This window comes from Cnephaeus nilssonii (assembly GCF_951640355.1).
Source record: "Cnephaeus nilssonii genome assembly, chromosome: 18".
NCBI classification, from domain to species: Eukaryota; Metazoa; Chordata; class Mammalia; order Chiroptera; family Vespertilionidae; genus Cnephaeus; species Cnephaeus nilssonii.
In genome coordinates, this window is record NC_137089.1 from 26,991,779 (window position 1) to 27,013,192 (window position 21,414).

The following is a 21,414-nucleotide window of genomic DNA, read 5'->3' on the forward strand; positions in this document are numbered from 1 at the left end:
CCTTGCTTCCTTGTACCAGTAAGGTCCGACCTTACAAACATTTAAAAGAAAATGTATTCCAATGACTACTTGTGTCATTATGGTACACCGTATCTCATCAACTCAAACTGCCCGTTTATTTAACATTTTATCTTCTCTGATGTGGGAAATGTGTCCTCTAATCGCTGCAGGCTTGGATGGAAGCCGAGTTCTTGTAGAAAGTCTTTACAACTGGTCCTGTTGTTCATCTGGGGGGCCCTCCTAACCTGAGAACACTTTAGATTGAATTATCTGCCTAAGTATTTTTTTTTAAATCACACTGACATTGGAAATTCAGACCTAAATATTTATTAGAACCAACTTGCAATTCAATATCTGAGGCAATATCGTTTTTCTTCCTTTTACCAGTAGCAAATGTGAGAGGTGTGAGTTTGTTTGCTGATCCTTTCCATGTGATGGGTTTATTTTTCATTTATTCCTGCACAGAAGAGACAGCCTTTGGGTCTCCCAAATGGAAGCAGGTTTCCTATATGATTCTCCGTCTTAGACCCTTTTGCTTTCTTAAGGACACATGAACAATGATCTGTCTTCCACTGGATGGCCTCCAGGGTTCCATGAAATACAATACTAATTAACAGAATAAAAGAACTATAATATAATGCTGGCTTAGTAACAGTTAAGTAAATATTTTACATTTTTAATAAAAGAAACATTGGGCTTCTTTGGGCTAATAAGATATCCACATTCCTATAATTACTAGCAAATGTTTCAGAGAATTTTGAATTTTGCTGCGTAGATGAAGTCCTGACCCGCCGGCTTTCCCTTCACAAAACACTTTTCGGTATGTTCCTGCATATCAGCATTTTAAGACATGGTTCACATTTGCCCACCAAAAGCCACAGCAGCCTACACTGTGGTTGGGTTGATGGGAAACATCTGATGCTCCTAAAAGTCATCAATGAAATAGACCCTTGTTAGATCATAATTCACCCCTATAGGCAGAAGAACCAGGCCATCAGTTGTATCACTTGGCTCCCTAATATAGCAATTCCCAAACCGCCCCTTGTACCCCCAACAGAATGTCTATAACATATGGTTGAATCCTCTCTCTGAAAATAATACTTAGCTAAGCATAAGATGTGACATATTATATAGTAATTATTGAGTGCTTACTATGTTCCAGGCCATGCGCTAACCACTTTACATACATAGTCACTACTCAGAATGAACCTACTGATTAAGAAATTGAGGCTTGTAGTTTAAGGAACTTGCGCAGATCACACAGATAGAAAGAGCTAGAACAAGAATTTAAGCCCAGACAGAGTAACTGCAAGGCCCACCCTCTAAACCACTGCACAATACTGCTTTGAGGGGAAAAAAAAATTGCCATGGGAAGAAACAATGTGAACAGCAATGCAAACACACTAGATATGCCGATTGCATTCATGCTCAGCAACCCGTCCAAGCTGAGATAGATCTTTGCACATTTATCCACGGGCTAAGGAAAGATGCTTCAAACCTCAGGAAGAGGTAGTTTTAAACAGCAAAAGTATGGGTCATCTTTTTCACTTCCATTATAATAACCATTAATCGTTAACTTTTTCCCTTGTCTATCCCACTTTGAGAGTGGGGCTCATTTGCCCGGGGTCTGTTAGGACACTTCATGGTGTGTATTCCATATTTTCTCTTAAGTCTCACTCTGCAGGCTAGAGCTGAAGGCAAGCTTTATTATAGATCAAAGCCAGTGAAGTGGGTAATGAGGTTTGGTATATAAAAACACTTGGTATAAATGCAGAGGAAACTCTGGCTTTTCTTTAACATTAACTGCTTGGAAATGCATCATTTGAAATAGAATTCTTAGTAGGCCACTAGCTCCTGAAGAATAATTTCCCTCCCCCGAACAGACCACTGCTAGCTAGCCGCCTTTCACAAACGCGGAGCCCCGTGTAGCGAGTTATTTTTAATACAGACTCTACGGGGTGACAGCTAAAACGCACCACGGAACGGGAAGAGCATCACCCACCACGGCGGAAACAGGATTGAAGGGCCGTGCACACCACCGTCACTTAAGGAATATGGTCTGAATTCTCCGGCTGATACCGAACCTCGAAAAAGAAACAATTAAAATATCTAAGCAGACAGTTTTCATCTCCTCGGGTAGAAAGCGCTCTTACATGTTCAGACTTGTAGGTCCCTGAGCCACAGGGGGGCAAAGGAAAGGTGGTTCTACATATACCATTAAAAGGATAATTAGCTTTTCCAATAACTTTTAAATTCATGTCTGGCTCTCTTCTGTCAGCTGTCTATCAAGACTGGTCTATGTTAAGTAAGTGCTTCCTAGGTCTATAAAGTCACTTCTTTATTTCTCTTCTCTCCGGACATAAGGTACCATTTTCATTATGTTTATCACCATCGTCCAACAGTATGAGTGGTGGAGGGTGGAAGTCATAAAAAAGGGTCATTAAATGCTACAATTCTCTCCCTCCCTCCCTCCCTCCCTCCCTCCCTCCCTCCCTCCCTCCCTCCCTCCCTCCCTCCCTCCTGCCTTCCTGCCTTCCTGCCTTCCTTTCATCTGTCCTTCACTTTTTCCCCCTTTTAACACATTTTAACAGCCTAACATGTGCCAGGTACCTTGCTGTATATGGTGAGGTTAAAATCACACTATTTGTATTATTAATCTCAAGTAATTGATAATCAGCCTCATAAGCCCCACCTCCTGAATGACTGGAAGCTCTCTGAAATCAGAGGCCACGCCTGTTACCTTCTAGACATCTTTCGGTCCACGGCATGATTCTTGCATTTGTGTAGTATGTGGCAGGAAGAGCTTGATGGGGTGTGAGATAATCTAACGTTTAGCTCCCTCATTCACAAGGTAACTGCAGATACATCATACATCCCCTAATCTCTAGCACTTCCATTTCCTCCTGTGCAAAAGGGAGATCATAATACCAGTGGAACCACCCACGGAGAGAGAAAGGACCACTGTGACAAAAAACCTAATGTCAGGGAAGCCACGTTACAAACCTAAGTCTTGCTCAGGAAGGCGCCTCCTCAGTATAATTCAGGGTCAAGTGGCTGAGTAGCAGGGCAGCTGAGTGGGCACAGGGAGCTGGGTCATTTGACAAGAGCCTTGCCCCTCAGCAAGGTCTGAAGGTCACCTGCCCGCACAGCCACACTAAGTTATAGCCACAGTGTGACACGTGCACTGCCCTAGTGGCACTGTGATATCAGAAGGAGGATCATCGAGCCATGACGATGTCATGTCTTCCACCCACAAATTTAATGCCTTTCCCATCTTAAGTAAGTATGTATCGTGTCCTGTAGCCACAACCTTTGCACTTTGAGGTGTGAGAGCAAAACTAGCCTGAATTTCTTTTTTCCTTCTTCACAATTCCATTGATAGAAGATTCATTCTTACCCACCTCAGCACATGATTTTTTTTCTTTCATTATTAAGTCAAGAACTTTCCCCTTTTCACTTAAAGGAAGCACTTTATAGCTTCTTGTTAGCATATCCAAGAATGGCCTGCATCACTATTCTTGCACTCTGGGCCATTATTAAGTAAAATAAGGGTGACAAGGACTGTGATACCACGACAGTGAATTTGATAACCAAGACGGCTACTAAGTGACTAATGGATGGGAGCATCTACAGCGCGGAGATGCTGGATCAAGGGATGACTCACATACCTGGCTGGACAGAGCAGAGATTTCATCATGCTACTCAGAATGACGCACAATTTAAGACTGATGAATTGTTCTCATCTGGTATTTTCCATTTAATATTTCTGGATCATGGTTGACCGTGGGTAACTAGAACTGAGGAATGGGAAACTGCAGATAAGGGAACTACTGTTTTCTCATCAGACATACTAGCCCTGCTGCTGTCCATTAAGAGGGGAGGAAAACAAAAGTGATGAGACACCTGGACCCAGCTGTCCCTGACACTCAGGGGATCCTTGCACGTTTCTCCTACGTTCCTCCTTTTGAGTTGGGTCACTGTCAAACACACCTAAAAGTCTTGACTCATACATACACTACCCACAAATAGGTCACTTAATGTCTATGAGCCTAAAACTTCTTTATCCCCTATAAAATAGGGATGATGACGATGGTGATATAAGTGATGATGGTTATAATGAAGGGGATAATAATGACCTTCACAGGGTTACCAGAACATCAAATGAGGTCATAATTGTAAAAGTGGCTTGTCAATCCTGATGTTTGTAGTTGTCATTTATGCTACTCAGCATGGTGTGCAATTTAAAACTCATGCATTGTTATTTCTGGAATTTTCCATTTAATACTTTCAAACCATGGCTGACTGTCAGTTACTGAAACCATAGAAAATGAAACTGTAGCTAAGGGAGGACTACTGTAATTTGTTATAACAGCAATCGAAAACTAAGATTCCAGAAGACCTAATTGAGACAAATCATTGCCCCTCTAGGCACTTCACTCTCCTAATCCTCACTGAGGGTAAGCATCCCTAATCTGCTTATGTTATACGGCTGTTTATGAGGCTCAAAAGCTAAACGGGCTGTGTTTGACTCTCAGCCTCTGCATTGTGTTTCTTTGGCAAGTGACTTAACCAATCAGTGCCTCAGTTTTCTCATCTGTAAAATAGACATACTAATAGTATTGGGTCATTGTAAGAATCAATGATTTAGTCCATGTAAACTGCTTAGAACGGCATTTGGCACAATGTAAGTATTAGGTAAGTGTTATAGCTATTATTATGTATGTAAAAAAAGAGTTTGCAAAAAGTTAGACATGAACTGGTAAAGTAGTATTAGCATTCTTATAGAACACTGATTCTCAAGAGGGTGGAGGGCCAATACTCCCCTCCCCTAGCAGTTCAGAAATTTGCGGAGGCACTTTAGAGGGTAATGGGATGGGAGGTTGGTATAGTACTAGCATTTAGTGATAGGAGCCAGGAATTCTAGACATCTTGCAACATCAGGGGCCGTCACTTAACAGTGCAAGCTTTTACCAGATCCCAAATGACAGCACAAACTCCTACTCATCTTCATCTGTAGCCATGCATTGATAGTGACTTTACAAACAAGTCCTAGCATCTGTCTCCTTCACTATGACCTCTGGTGTAGTTGCGCCGTGCATTTATCTACTGAAGCATTTTGAACAATAGCTTCTCCATCATATTCATGTTAACAGTATAATAGTAATAGGGCATTACATTGATTTTTTAATTTAAATTAGAGTTAGCTTATGTGATTTGTGAAATTCTAAAATGGAAAAAATATATATATTCTGGGTGTGAACTGATAGGATTTGAGATGAAATAAGGTTTACATGGGGCTTACCCCAGGCACCTCACTTTCTAATGAAGAAAATCAAGGCCTGAAGACATACAGCATCTTGTAAAAAGAGTAACTGTTATTTAAAAGATAAATAATCCAAGTTTCAAGACTCTAATTCCGGAGTTCTTGGGTGTTCTTTAAAAATCTGTACATCCTTACAAAAACAAAAAAAGGATCTGTACATCCCATATAAAGTAAGATTCTTTAAAGATCAAATTCTCATCCCAATCCTGAGGTTTTATGCCGGCGAAATCACTGCCCTTTCCTTGCACCCCACATCCCTGCCCTCCCACCCCCACTTCCACCACTGGAGAAAGTGATTGTGAAAGTCACCTTAGATCAGCTCAACAGCCAAGCATTCCTGGGAGCAGTCTGGGGGGAAAGCTTTGATGTATAGAGTTAACATCAACAATTGTCTCTGACTTTCTCCTTTGACTTTCCACTTTTTCTGGGTTAGTTCCAAAGGAGACCTTTTGGACCCAGAGATGATTCTGTCCACCCCAACCAACCTCCACATCCCAAGATGAATCTTCCAGAATATTCTGTATGCCTCATCTTGACACAGTTATGGAGAAACTAATTTTGTTGTAACTTCAGTTACAAACAGGTTGACATGTTTCAAATTACTATTTTATTAATATTCTAAGTGGGAAACCAACACCTCCTACCTTCCCTACGCAGAGCTGCCGAGGCTGTTTATGTAGGTGTGTCCTGCCCAACCCAGAGGGTGCCATTCACATGGTGGCCCATGTGTATGGTACCCCCTGCAGTTAAAGGGTTCCATATCTGCATGGCTACATGCAGGGTGCCTGCTCCCACTCCCTAACATGGGAAATGAGTTCATAGTGTGAAGATGTTTGATACTAACGTTGTTGAATATTCAGTTAAACACTGATTTAACTGGCACAGTTTATTCACTATTTTAAGTTGGAATTATAGTCTAGTCTCCTTGCTGGCCCTGTGTTCAATGATGGAGGCCCTGTCTCATTGTCAAGTTGGGTCACACAGAAGCAGCTCTATTTTCATAGCCAGAGAGACTTGGTGCATTAGGGTTTTAAGGCTCAATTCTCCTTCCTGTCCCTCCTTTCTGAGTAGTCCACACAATTTCTATTTCCTGTTCAGGGCTGTTCCAAGCACTTGCGCATATTTGAGGAGTGGGGAAGATACCCTGACTCAATCACTGATGAGGCTCCCACTGACCCAAGTTCACAGTTCCACCCAGAAGCTCAGAGTATCAGTTTCACCTAGTGCCGTGAGCCACATGCAGCTCTTTGGCCCCTTGAGTGTGGCTCTTCCACAAAATACCACGGCCTGGGCGAGTCTATTTTGAAGAAGTGGCGTTAGAAGAAGTTTAAGTTTAAAAAATTTGGCTCTCAAAAGAAACTTTAATTGTTGTACTGTTGATATTTGGCTCTGTTGACTAATGAGTTTGCCGACCACTGACCTAGAGGTTGCAAGTATGAGCTTTTATGTCAGACCTGGAACCCTCTCAGCTGTGTTACTTCAAGCAAATAACCTACTGGCTGTAAGTGTTAGCTTCCTCATCAATAAATGAACAAGAGTACGAGCCTCATGGAGTTACTAGAAGGTAACATGAGGGAATGCAAGTGAAGCCTGACACATAGTAAGTGCTTAAGAAATATTAGTACTGGAACGATTCTTTCCCCAGAAGAGTGGTCTTCTGTATATGACAAATTGGTAGAATTTCATATTCAACAAATAAAGTAGAATGAAAATAAGGAATATAAAATCGAGTAAATAAAAAAGGAAGGATTATCCCTTAGAAGAGGCTATTGCATCTTCATTTTATTTGCATTGTAAAGGTAACTAATCACAGCAGGCATTTGATACATGCTGTTGTTGTTTTTCCTTTTATTCTCAGAGTGCTCTTTCTTCCATAGAGCAGCCCGGTAAAGTAAGCATGCCCAGCCGGGTATCTTTATTCCCAATCTTCAGAAGACACTGAGGCTCAGGGAGGTTAAGATGATTCTGTGGCAGAACGTCAGACTAGAAGGCAGGCATCAAAACTTGCTGCTCAGCATTCCATTTCACAGGGTGTCCCACTAGTACAGGCAGTGACTCTCCACTAGGGGGCGCATGTCATGTAATGGGGTGCGTGCTGGCAGCCATTGAGGGACTACACTAATTTCCATCACCTCCCCCAACAAACAAAGCAAAAAAAGAAATCTAAATTATAAAGTGTATTTGCCATCTAAATATATCTTTAAAATATCTCCTGTAGCCCTCTCGTCCCTCGAGGTTACAGCTGCAAAGCTTTTCCTAGATAGAAATTCTGGAATCAAGATGGCATTGCAGGACGTGAGCGAGCCCTCCCAGTGGTTCTGAGAAGCCCCTTCAGCTGGGAATTTCTGAACCAAGTGGAGTTACAAAGAGAGGACGTGTGCTAGCTGACTTGATGGTATATGATCCCTCCCACCACATCTAGGACCAACACTTTGCCTCAGAATAGGAGACACTCTTTTCAATGGGGTCTCTGCTTGTCCTCTTAATGGGAGTCAATTTCTGAAAACTTAGATCGGAAATAAGACCATTGCCCTGAGCCCAGGTGGTTCTTGGCAAGAAGGCCCAGGGGTCTTCCCCAAAGGTCCTGCCTGCAACACCTGACAACGTGTTGTAACAATGTCATGTTAGAAGTTTCTACAAAACTCGCTTTTCAGTTGCTGCATCAGAAGTCGCATAACTGCTTGACTTTTTTTTGTGTTTAAGTTTATTTTCAACGGCAGGGAGTCACCTCTTCTTCCTCTTTTGGGGTGAGAGACTTTTTTACCTCTTAGCTAAGTCATGATTCATTAAATGGAAAACAAGAAGAAAAGCAGGGACACCAGGAAGGGCAGTGAAATGGGAATGACCTGACTTCGTCCCCCTGATGTTTTACAGTAAATAGTGCAAGCTGAGCAGGTGTCCAGCGGTTTAGAGTCCAAACTGCACCTGCCCCGGGTCCCACCTGCCCCTTGTCACACAAACCAACACGCACTGGAGAAAAGTTTTTTCTGTTTACTTATGTTAATCATCAAGCCAAAGCAAACAGCCTTCCACGTTCTGGGTCCAGGGTAGCAATTATGTATGAAGACATCTCAGGACTCCTCTAGACAAATAAGAGGGGGGAAACCCTCTGTAGTCTAGGCCAGGAGGTGGGCGGGGAGTGGCATCAGCTGTCACACGTAACGAAGCTGGTTTCCCCACTGGGGACTTTCTGTTTCGCACACCAGCACCACAGTGGGTGAACAGAATGTGTACTTAAGTCCATACTAAATGTATTTATTTAGGCCATGACTTAGTGAGAGACCCCGGACAACTCAATCTGCAGTTAGAGAGAAGCTGGGTAAAAAAGATAAAATAATTACACAACGTGAGTGCTGACAGAGGCATGGGCAAAGCCAGCTAAGTGGCAGAGAGACGGATATCAGTGAGAAATGCAGCTGTAGCAGGAAAGGAGAGTATTATCCACTTACTACCCTACTGCCCTCCTGCTCCCCGCCCCGCCCCCCACGCCACCACATAACCACAAATGGGTACAATACACACCAGCTATTCTATTCACATTCAATGATGAGGGGCCTGGGCACATCACAGCTCAAGAGAGTGGTTTCTAAGATGCCTCACGGGCAGGGGAACTGTTTACAAATGTGAAGTTGTTTCCACCACCCTCTGGAAAAATCCCCGGAAAATGCAGGCAGAAAACTCACTTCACCAGCCCTCCACCCAGCCCGCAACCCCGAATCCAGACTGACCTGCCAAACACCTGGCAGCAGAGGTGAACTTTAGCATAAAGCTGCAACCCACTTCCCAGCCCCTGGCGCACCTCCCCAGCCAGAACCCCAGTTCCCACGCTGAAAGCAGGGCAGTGGAGAAGGGTGGTGGGAGTTTCAGCATTCAAATGCTGCCACCTCTCTCTGGCCCCTTTATGATTCAGTCCTTCAAGCTGGGTTTTCCAGGCTTCTGAGGAGGAAACTGCCAAAGAGGAAAACTATCAGAGCTGTATTACTCAGTGAGCCAGCTTCCTAGCGTGGATGGTGACTCTCTGTCTACCCTTCCTTGCCAGCTCCACTTCCCAGTCCCTACACTCCACGTGGATTATCTGCAGATTACAATGAGGCGATGTGCATGCCCTAAGCATGGGATCCTATGCTTGGCGCGTAGTAGGAGTTCAAGAAACACTGGCATGTCACACACCCCTGCTGGGGTCAAAGCCTGGAACAGTTCTAGGGAGGGGACCCGTTGCCCCCATGTGGGTAAAAGTTGTTAAAACTCCAGGTCACCCACAGCACCCCGGCCCCCTGGGGTGTGACAGCTTGTGGGTGCCAGTGCGGGCGCCCTGGGAGGGTGAGTGGGTGTGCGCGCCTGGCACGGCCCGCGCGCCGCGTTAACCCCTTACCTTCCAGCAGCACCTCCTTGCCCGCGCGCTTCAGCGCCTGCACCGCCTCGTCGTGGGTGGCGTCCCGCAGGTCAGCGCCGTTCACCGACAGGATGGCGTCGCCCACGTACAGGGCTTGGGTCTGGTCCGCCGCCAGCCCCTTGAAGATCTTGCTGATGAGGATGGGCATCTTGTTCTCCTTGCCCCCCTTGATGCTGATGCCCAGCCCGCCCAGCTCCTGCTTCAGCACCTTCACGCCCCGCTTCTGGTTCGAGATGGACTCGGGCACCTGCTCGGGCAGGTCGGTGAAGGCGGTGCGCACCCCGGCCGGCGAGTCGGGGGGCTGCGCGCCGCCCGTGCCCGGGTGCCCGGGCCCCCTGCAGAACGAGCCATTGGTGGCGGTCCCGATGCCGTTGTACGCCGCCGCAGCGCCCTCCTCGCAGCTCAGAACCAGGGCGTCCTCGCTCAAGTTCACCAGAACTTTGTGCCAGCGATCCCGCACCAAAACTTCCAGCAGCCCGCTCCGCTGCGCCCGGCCGCCGCCCCCGCCCGCCGGCCCCGCCGCCGCTGCCGCCGCCGCCGCCGCTACCGCCATCTTTCCGGCATTCTTAAAATGCCATGTGATTGCAAAACCGGGGGAAAGTGGGGAAGGGTTGCTCGTGGAGGCGCCGCGGGGCCCGGGGGCGCGGGGAGAAGGCGCCGGGCGGGGAGGAGGCAGCGCGCGGGACTCCGCTCCGGGCGTTCGCGGCCGCGCTGGGCGCGAGTTGGCAGCCGCAGCCCAGCCGGTTCCCCCTCGCCGGATCCTGGGCGGGGTGGAGCAACCTAAAAGAAGGAGAGACTGAACTAGGGGAGGGGAGGGGAGAGAAAACGCCAGCTGCCAGTTGCAAAACCCCAAAGCCGGGGGAGCCCAGCGGAGAGAAGCGCCGCGGACAGCCGGCAGGAGGCAGGCTCGCGGGCCGGGCAAGGGCGGGGTCCGCCGCTCACCTGTTCCAGGCGCCGCAGCCTCTGCGATCACAGGAGCCCGTGGCCTGGGACCCTTCCCCGCCTCCCTCCTCGGAGCGGAGCGCACGTCTCCGCGGGGACAGCTTCCCTAGCGCCTTCTCTCTGCACCCCGCGCCGCCCTCTCCTCTGGACTCTCCCTTCCCCGCGGGCTCCCACCCGCACTTTTGCTGGATCTGCGTGTCCTGCCGGGGTCCCCTCACAGGATGCGCCTGAGCCCCCTTCCCTCTCACACCCTCCCTGGAATTGTCCTTCAGTCCCAACCCTCAGACCAAGGCTTGGCTTCTCCAGCTGAGTTCTTACCTGTCACTCCTTCTCAAGGACTCCCAGGTGGACTCAGGCGGAGGCCCAGAGTCCTCTGAGAGTGGAGAGGGAAGGCTGTCCCAAGAACCCAGAATGAAATGTCAGCATAACCCAATTCCCCAAAACTTCCTCTCCTTAAGTGCAGGACATCCTCCTGCCGGGTCTCTGGAGAGGTATCTGCCGGCTGGGTTGTTCAGCAGGTCACTGCCTGCCCCAGACCCAGAGACAAATATTCTTCCAGCTCTAACACATTATATGCTCTGCCTCTCGCCTACCCTTCACCCCCACCCCCTAATATCACACCACGTGCTTCCTGGACTTTCTTCCCAAGCTTTATGCTAGGAAGCCCCCATTTAAGAACTCAGTTGCAGTGGGATGTATCTCAAAAGTTCCTTTCCAAGTTGCTTATTTAGAGCTCAAGCTGCATTTTCCAAGGGAACAATATTATAATTGTTGGTTACCTTCCCAGGTCAATTCGGAAATGCCAACATAACCCATTCATAGCTCAACCTCCCAGAGTCCTCCTGGCCCTTCAGCCTCTCAGTTCTATCCCCACATTGAGCAGATCTCCTGGGCCTCTCCAAGTATGTCACGTTCTCATGTACCTCCCCTTCTCACCTTTCTCTCCCCTCTCTCCAAAAACAAAACTCCAAAAGCTGCGAATTCCTAAAGATAAACCCAATCCAGCAAGGTGTCAGGAGGAAAGAAATATTGAACACATTTCCACTGATGTGTATCATCACTGAAAGTTCTCTCACCCTTCCAGAATGACTCACACTTTTAATGGAGAATGCTTAAAAAACTCAGACAAACCCCTAAAGGGTGGTTGGTGTTCCAGGAGGGGTCCCCGAAGGAAATGAAAACATTTGGATTTTTTTTTTTTTTTTTGAGGACGAGGAGGAGCAGGGAAAGTCACTGCAGACAGGTCAGTGGGACGCTTGGATGAATGCTTCTTCTTTTCTATAGTTTTCACCCACCAGTTTTCCCAAAGCTTTTTTATTCTCCTATATGAAGGTTCCCAAGGCAGGGGGACTGCAGCTTCTGTGCACAGGATCAGACAGGGAACGGATACAGGTGACACCACAGCTGGGTGGGAAAACCAGCTAGGACTGTCCTCTGCCTTGGGGACTGGGGAGTCACACGCATCACTCTCCAGGGAGATCAATGTCTGCGTTCTAACCCTAACATACTAAGTTGGGGATGGGTACCAGAATGCCAGTGTGATGGCTTAGAAATCAAAACTGATCTGCCTCTGGACCTGAACCCTCCATTCGCATCACACCCTGTACCTTTTGCCTCTGTGGTCCAGCAAATTGAAAGTCCCGGGCGTAACTAGAGATAATGTATCAGTCTGCCATAAGATATTGCAGGCTCTGCAATGGGAATTTCTCAGAATCTCTGTGATAAGCACTTTTTTTCTGTGTAAGCAAACCCACATGGGAAGGAGTAGGTTGCTTGTTGAAAGTAGCATCAGAAGGAGGGAAGACAGGTATTTGATAGTAAACGGGAGACGTGCGCGATAGCCAGAGGATGGCTTTGCCAATGAAATTATCATAACAGACGCCTGTTCTAAGTGCTTTACACATTGTAACGTAATCCTTCCAGAAATTTCGGGGGATACTTGCCATTATCATCACTCCCGTTAAACAGTAAGAAACTGGGGATACTTGTTTAAGAACTTGCCTCCTATAATACTAGCCATGTAGCTAGCAAGTGGTAGTCAAGGTTTGAAGCCAGCAATGAACAGTCTGAATTCAGCCACTGTCCTCCACTCTCCTGAAAATACTCAGAGCCTGTTAGCTACAGTGCCCACCTGCACTGAGGCCAGCCTTTCTCTGGGGAGGGAAGCTCTGAGGGTGAAGGCCCTTCTCCTAGACCACATATAAGAGGGTCCAGCCAGTCCTGGCCTCTCCTTTCCAAGGTTAGAGAATACCCTGCACTCTCCTAATTGACACTTTTTTTTTTCTTCAGACATGTTGATATGTTGAAATTGGTGACTGCTTGGGGTTTGCTGGCCTAGAAGCCCCAGTTTATTCCCTCAGATAGCTCAACATATCTGGCCTCTGATTAGTGATGCTGATTCTTAAAGGTAAACCTTATTGACCTCATTTCTTAGTTCCGGGTGGAACTACCACACTGCAGTCCCTTAATACTCACCATTAGCACCGAGTATCCTCTCCTAGGTCTCCCTTCGTAATGAATTGTCACTAGAAAGGACCAGAGAGATTTCCAGCTTCCTCTTCTTTGTAAGTGTGGCTCTGAGTAGAGCAATGGCAGACCCAAGGCCACTTAGGGAGTTTGTGGCCACGTCACAACTGCATTACCATGGCTACCTGTTCAACTTCAATATTCTATACATTACACCTAAGCCCTCCTCCACCCTGCTTTTAACCAGATTTCTTTTGCTTAGCTCTGTCTCTTGTTCTGTTTCCTCCCTCTGTCCTAACTTGGGATCCTTCAGTCTGTGCCCCTTTCCCGCGAGAGGTACATTTTTCTACAGATGTTTGGGTGGACTTGGACTTGCAAGAACGCGTCACACAATCCTCAGCTCCACAGAGCCGAGGATACTTGCCCCTGCCTCCAGCCGTATGTGTGGGAAAGAGCAGTGTCCGTCCATTCATTCCACAAAGTGCCATTGTGCTTCTACTACCATGTCCCAGACACTATTCTAGGTACTACAGTAATGGGAGCTGACAAAGTGGCAAAGATGTGCCCTCTGAGACTTACACTGTAGTGGGTAGTAAGTCGGAGACAGAGAGAGATTGCAAACATAAGATACTTCCCTGGAGAAGTAAATGCTAGGAAGACATTAAAAAAGAAAAGTAGGATCAAGAATGAATAGGGGCAAGGGACACCTTGTGGGCGATGGCTGTTAAGAAAAGCCCCTGTGAGAAGGTGATTTTGAGGCTGAGACATGGATGATAAGAAGAGAGAGTCTTGCAAAGAACTAGGGAAGAGGTTCCAGGGAGAAGGAAGAACCAGTGCAAAGCACTTGAGACAGAACCAAGCTTGTCTGGTTCAAGGGACCAAAAGCAGGTCAGGGTGGCTTGGGCAACCCATGGGAGGGAGAGAGAGGTAGGAGAGGAGATCAGGGAGATAGGCTGGACCAGATTCCAGGTAAGGCCCTGGAGGATTGAGACATAGACCATCCTCCTTGTCTTCTTTGAGGTTCAACCACCATACCTTTTGGATTATCAGGGAGAGTCTTGACTTTAAATACTCCCCATTGACTACTGAGTAAACTTCTACTGGGTAGAACACATGGTCCAAATAGTAGGTTGAGCATCTTTAGGGCAATTATCCAATATACAGGATGAACAGTGGAAACAAGGTAAATAGTGAAAAAGAAGTGGAGAGCTCCTGAATATCTGGGGATAAACTAAAAACAGAATGAGAGAGGAGCAGGAGAGGTGCTAGAAATGTACAACTCTTAAAGTGAGTCCGATCTATATAAATACATGTTGAATAAATGCTTGTTGACTACCTAGTCTTATAAAATCATAATGCGTGGTTAGTGATTCTTATTTTAAAGACGAAGCATTGAAATTGGGGGGTGACCCAGGAACAGAAGGCTAAGCAGGTTCTTTCTTCTCTGGTGTGCTTAACAAGTACATCATCAATATTAAATGGGTTGGCAAATACTCTGTATTGCAAATACCTGGCATTTACCTGGGCGGGTCCTTGGTAAACCAGACAGACCACAAACTATACTATCATCCAGCCAGTCATTCAGGTGAGAGTTACTTGATTGCTCACTGTGTTTAGAATGTTGCAAAGGGGACTTGTCCAGGATCAGACTAGCCCAAGGCTGAATTTAAAGTGCTTAGGTGTTTGTCCTCCACCTTCTCTTATTGAGTTCTACTCCCTTTACTTCCTTCACAACAACCTGCTGTTGAAACAAATCTACCAGTCTTTTAATATATGCAATATAAATTTATCATTTTTCCTAAGGGTTTATACCTTTGATCCTTTTTTTTGAAACTGTAGAATGCTAGGTTAGATCCCATATGAAAGACATTGAACATATTTTAGGAACTTTTTAGCAACTTGGCCTAAATAGGCATACAAGATGTCATGGTACAAAAGTAAAGAGGTATGAGAAATTGAAGTTTCTCCCATACACAGCTTTAAAAACATATAAAATGAAATTTCAATAAGTATTTTAGGATCTTGCTAGACTACCCTTCAAACTCCAAAAGAGGCGGATTATTAACTTATTTTTGGAACCTTCGGAAGCAGAGGTCTATATGTGAGGGAAACTGTCTAACTTTCCCACACCGTCTCCACTTCCTTTATGGACTCATTCCTGTGCACTCTCCCTTGATCCACAAGAAACTTCTTCCTGTACTCTACCTCCCAACCTGATAGCCCATTGTCTTCCACCACCCAATGTATTCCCTCCCACTGCTGTAGAATTCCTCCAGGTAATCTCTCCATTAACCCTTTGTACTAAACTCATAGTCCACCAATATGGCTATATATAGATCCTCTTTTCCCCTGGATTGAATTCTCATCTATTCCTTCTATTCCCCAACTCCAATTGTTCCCAAATACCACACCTCCCACCCTCCTGCATTCTCTGGCAAGAGTCTCACCTCTTTGACTGCCCCTTAGGTCTTGTGAAGGTTACACCAACATTTTTCATGCCTAGTAATACTTCCAGATCATTGGATGTTTATGATCTTGTATTTTTCACCATTTAGCACATTCTAGTACTTTCTTCAATTTATGTTCTATCTTTTCCTCAAAACCTCAGGCAATCTAGAAATTTTGGGGTAATTCAAGCTCCTGGCTCTTGTTTTTCCTTTTCAATGTATTCCTCTGCTATCATCAGTCAGACATGAGTATTTTTCAATGTATTCTGCTTCCAATTGGGTTTGTGATTTGGAACTAGTCTCTTCACTTCTAGACCTCAGTTGATCCTGGAACTTTTATCTAATTTGGTAGATTGATAGGAAATAGCAAGGGATAATGACCCAATTAGCAAATAAGTATCAGATGACTTTAGGATCTAGAGTTTAAATGTGAAGCTAAGGAAGCTTGTTTGTGGTGGACAAACTGGGCTTCATGAAAGAGGAAGGTTTTGAGCTAAGTCCTAAGGAATTGCATACTTCGGAGAATGAGATAAGAGAGAACAACCATTCCCAGCAGGAGAAACAACTTGGTGAAAGCAGGAAGAAAGTGAGGTACAGATTATCTTTAGTATTGAGCAGTGAGTTGGTCGGCATAGATGGGTATGGGAGAGGGATCCGGTGAAAAGATAGTATTATTAATCAGAATGTTTGGCTCCAAATGATAAAATCTCAAATGGCATTAATCACCAAGGAGAAAATACACTGGCTCACATTGCCAATCCACTAAGGGTGAGAGAAAGGCTAACCTCAAGTGCAGCTGGAATTGATTCTAGCACACTTGATCCTCTCAAGTGCACAAGGCTAAACCATGGTCACTGGCAGCTTGGCTTCTAGGAAGAAAAGGGCTCTTTTCTCCTCATCTCAATTAGAAGAGGATCCAAAGGAAGCCAGAACGCAGATGGCTCAGCTTAGGTCACACATCTAACCTGGTGGCCCTAGATAGATACTGTGATTGGCCGTCCGCAGTAGAGCCCGGTGATTGGAATGGGAATGATAAAGAATTCAGCCAAAGAAAGAGATACAATTACCAGAAGGCAGGCAGGAGGGTTGGGCCAGACCAAATGCTAGCTCTCCACTATAGGTGGGTTGGAACCTATCTACTCTTCTACTCTATCTGTGGAATTTATCCTAAAGGTACTGGGAAGCCACTGATTCTTCCAAAAAGAGAGATATAATGAAAAAAAGATACTGGGGAAGATAAACCTTTTGACAGAATGAGGAATGGGTTAGTTGGGAAGGATTGAAGTGCCTCAGCATGATTTATTGCATACATAAGAACACAAATGGAGGTGGGGGGCGGGGTAAGAGATCAACCAAAGGACTTGTATGCAGGATATAAGCATAACCCATAGACACAGACAGTAAGGGGGTGAGGGCATGTGCTGGGGGATGGGAACAGCCAGGGAGAGGTCAATGGGGGGAAAAGGAGACATATGTAATACTTTAAGCAATAAATAATTAAACAAAAAAAGAACACAAGTCTTTGGGGGTATTGAAGACAGGAAAATAGAAAGATTGTTCAATAGCCTAGGGAGGGATATTTGTGTGGAAATAAAAGATGGTTTAAAGAAAGATTGAACAGATTGTGATAATTTATTGGATAGAGAACTAGGAAGAGGAGGAGCAACCAATGGATTAATAACTTGCTTTCATTAAATCTTTGCACTATGTTAAGCCTGTATGAGCATAACATATGTCATTGGTTACATACTACAATCATTTAACATAGGTAAAGTTATCCCCAGGTTACAGATGAGAATGTTGAGTCCAACAAGTCACACTGTTGATAAGTTGCAATTCAAGCCTGGTATTAACTTAGTTCTGTTTGACTCTGAAAGTCATGCTTTTTAATTGTTATGATAAACTAGGCATGAGCTTAGATGGCCAGGAAGAGGGTGACAGAACTCATCCAGAGGTGGCATTGGCTCCCTTTAGAATTGCTGAGATTGAGGGAGTCGTAGAGCAGTAACAGGTAGTATCCTAGATCATTGAAGTGCAGGGCCTGGATAAGGACATTTTGGAGTCATTTGCTTAAATTAGAGTCTAATGTGATCAAGGGAAGAAATGTTAGGGAGAATCAGTCCTGGCTCCTTGGTAATGATAGCAAGAAAATGAAAAGTCAAAGAATGATGCTTGTGAAATGTTGAAAGCAGAATTGACAAGGCTCGGCAATAGATCTGGATGTGGAGAGCAAAGGCCAGCTTGACTATGGAGAGAGTACTTCACAACTCTGCTAACTTTTGAATTGCTTCTTTGCATAATTAAACTAGAACTGTATAAAAATAGCCCCAATTAACTGCAAAACTTTGAAGCCCAGAGGCAGAACACATATTTAAAGTCAAAGGGCTACTGGCCTACTTATGAAATGAAAAATCAAGCCCTCCGAGGCATCACAAGACATTGTGTGTACGTACAGTGTCCACTGGACTAAACTCCAAGGAGGCACTCAATACCTCAAAGCTCTGGTCTGCCTGCTGAAAGAACAAAGAAGCTGGAGCCATCAAAAGGCAGGGCCTGGAGCCAGTCCCAGGCAGCAGCCTCCTTTGCCCATCCCCATGGGTGTAAAGGCTTTGCTCTGCAGGGGCAGGGGATGACCGTGGCAATGAGGGGGAAGGAATTCTCTCAGGACCACATTAGAATAGAATGGCAAGTTGCAGGAGTAACCTGAAGGAGGGGGTGCAGAAAACAGTGAAGAAAAAGACTTTCAGAAGTATTTGAAAGGAGGAAACAAATCGTCAGAGGCTGACTAGAATTTCATTTTTCATATAGTTCTGTTAAGTATTAGTTTCTCCGGGGCAGAAGCTATGTTTAAAATTTATGGCAGGTATAGACTTAAAGAGCTTTAAGGTGACATCTGACAATTGTTCCCAAACTCCAGGGAATTAGAACCATCTAGGGAGCATGTTAAAAAGATAGGTATTGAATTCAACAATTCCTTCTATATTTATTAGCAGACATGCTTCTAAAGTGAGAAACATTGTTCTCTATATAATTATTTTTGTTGCTGTTCTTTTGATTTCACTACAAAATAGATTCCTACTTAAAATGCTATAATCCATTAGTATCATTATTTTGTTTTCTGCTCAGATATACTAAATTTGGCCAATATGAGCCTCTTCAAGCTCACTTCTGTTTCTTTTGACAGGTCCCTATTGTCTTTAAGCACATTTTTCTTTTTCTTTTTGTTTTCTGGCTATTCCAGGATCAACGTGTATTTTATCTGCCTAGTCCTGGATCAACCATTCCTTAAGGAGCCCTTTTTCCTTTTAGTGTAAAGTGTTATTTGAAAACCAAGATCTGAAGGCTAAATGTGCTTATTTCTACTATTATAAAAGATAGAGTTCATATTCACATCCTCAATTCAAATCCAACACCATGAGGTACTTCCTTACTTTCCCTTAATCTATATTTGTCTCTCAATATGTGAGAAATCTCATTTTCAAAAATGTCAATATATTTATTCATTTTATTGTATCCTACAATATAGAAAGGAATTGTTTCAGAATTACTATTACTATTGCAATAGGAAAACCAACAACAAACCTATTTAGTAAGTTCAAAATGTCTTTGCAGTTTGTTTTGTCCTTAGATTATATTCCAATAAAGGTGCACAGAGTACCATGTAGATGCCTGATCTAATCTGCCATGCAAATATCTAGCTATGGGAAAGCAGGCAGATCCAGATGGTGGAGAATTCTGCAAAGCAAGTGACCTACGCGCCTCAAAAATGTCAAGTCATGTAAAACAAAAAGCAGGGTGGAATTTTCTAAAGGAAAGGAAGCTAAAGAGTCATGAAAACAAAATAAATGCAAGATCTTGGATTGGATCGTCAAAGAGAAGCTGTAGGGCATTTTTTGGTGGCAATTCAAGACATAAATGTAGACCGTGTATTTGGTAATATAATTGTATCAATGTCAGTGAAATTCCTTGGCTGTGATAATGGCACTGTGGTTGTAGAATATCCTTTTTCTTAGAGGATATGTGCCGATATGTTTAGTGAGGAATGAAATTATGTTTGTAACTGAGTTTCAAATGGAGAACAAGGGAATTATCAAGAAAATGTGGTAAACTATGAAGTGACTTTCAAAATATGCAGTGAAAAAGAGAGAGCAAGAGTGACCTATGAAGCAATTATGGAAAGATTAATAAGTTAATCTAGTGGATGCTAGATGAGGGTTTGTTGTATGATTCTTGATAGGTTTAATACTTTTGTTTCAAAACAGAATTAGGGATAATAATGCAGAAACCCAAGCTTTGCCCCAAAGGATTTTGAGGATTTGGGTCTTGGGAGAGGTCTGAAAATGTACATTGTATCAAGGGGGTTCTAATACAAATAAAGCACATGTTAAGAATGCCAGAGCCCTGGCTGGATGGCTCACTTGGTTGGAGCATTGTGCCATTCACCAAAAGGTTGCAGGTTTGATTCCTGGTCAGGGCGCATAACGGAGGCAACTGAGTGATGATGGTTGTTTCTCTCTCACATTGATGTTTCTCTCTCTCTCTCTCTCTCTCTCTCTCTCTCTCTCTCTCTCTCTCTCTCTCTCTCTCTCTCCCTTCTTTTCTCTCCAAAAATCAATAAATACATATCCTCAAGTGAAGATTAAAAAAAGAAAGGCCAAGCAGATACTTGACATTTGACATTTTATAGATGTAGAAACCCAAAGACTTCCTAGGGTCACATACCCTTGGGGGGAAAGCCAAGACTAAAACTTCTTTTTCCTAGAAATTGGTGGCTCTAGACCAGTCAAACCAAGAAAATAGTGGGAACTCAATAAATATTTAATAATTTCTGGGTAATCACGAATGGTAGGGTAGAGAAAGAAAAAGGAGCTGACTTGGTGCTTTCTGATTCTGACCCAGGCACTTTCAGATACTTTCACTGTTGTAATCTTTCCAATGAAGCAACGTGTAAAGGGATAATCCATTTTTTTTTAATGTATAAAGAAACCGAGGCTAACAGGGTAAGCAATTGTGAGGTGAAAATGCCTAGATTTAAATCCCAGCTAATTTGTTGGCTCCGGGACACCAGGGAAAGTAACATTTTGAAGCTTCAGTTTAACTCCCTATAAAATATGTTTAAAAATTATTTTATCTCAGAACATTATTTCAAGAAGTAAATAAAATAGCGAGGGTAAAGCACTTGACACAAAAGCCCACACTGAGTAAAAAAAGTGATCGATAAACATTAACTAGTCACGACAGAGAGGATGACAGAGCTAAAAAGTGCTAAATGTTCTATTTAAGGTGTGTAGCTTAAGACAAGAAAAAGAAACTTCTCTGCAATTAGTTAAATATAACAGTATACAACATATAAATTCACTTTGCATTCTCTTGCTATTTCTTTCCTCCTTTCCTCTTTGCCTCTCTCCCTCATTCCTAAAACAAATTGGAACTTTAACTATGCCTAGGGATAACAAGATCTATGTATAGGATGCTGAAGATTGCCAAACTATGGTCTCTGGTCTAGCTGTTTGTTTTTGCAAATAAAGTTTTATTGGAACACAGCCACACACGTTTGTCTATATATTGTCTATGGCAGTTTTTATATACTATATCGGTAGACAGAGTTGACTAATCATGACAGAGACTTTAGAACCCTCTGAACTGTGAGCCCTTTGATTATAGCAATAGTCAAAAATGTCAAAATATTTCTAACTTGGCCCTTTACAGAAAAAAGGATGATTCCTGGTCTAGTATATTAAAGTGCTGGGGAAAGTATTAGAGGGACCTTAAAAATATGAACACTGAAGTCAGGTTAAGGGGCAATGGTCTGACAAATAAGCATTCTAATTCATGGTAGCTCT

The 21,414-nt window shown here is 44.2% G+C and overlaps 1 protein-coding gene across 2 annotated transcripts in view; it reads right to left on the reverse strand.

Moving 5' to 3' along the window:
* SNTB1 (syntrophin beta 1) overlaps nucleotides 1-11,050 on the reverse strand; it is a 194,781-nt gene extending 183,731 nt beyond the window's left edge. The window contains exons 1-2 of one of the 2 annotated variants that reach the window (XM_079796355.1): nucleotides 10,977-11,050; nucleotides 9,696-10,496 (exon numbers count right to left, since the gene is read on the reverse strand). In XM_079796355.1, the coding sequence (XP_079652481.1) occupies nucleotides 9,696-10,269 (574 nt within the window). In that variant the 5' untranslated portion in view covers nucleotides 10,270-10,496; nucleotides 10,977-11,050. Of the gene's footprint in view, nucleotides 1-9,695; nucleotides 10,497-10,658; nucleotides 10,740-10,976 lie in introns of those variants that run through there. The other variant, XM_079796356.1, reaches the window with a different exon arrangement.
* Between the last annotated feature and the right edge of the window lie 10,364 nt (nucleotides 11,051-21,414).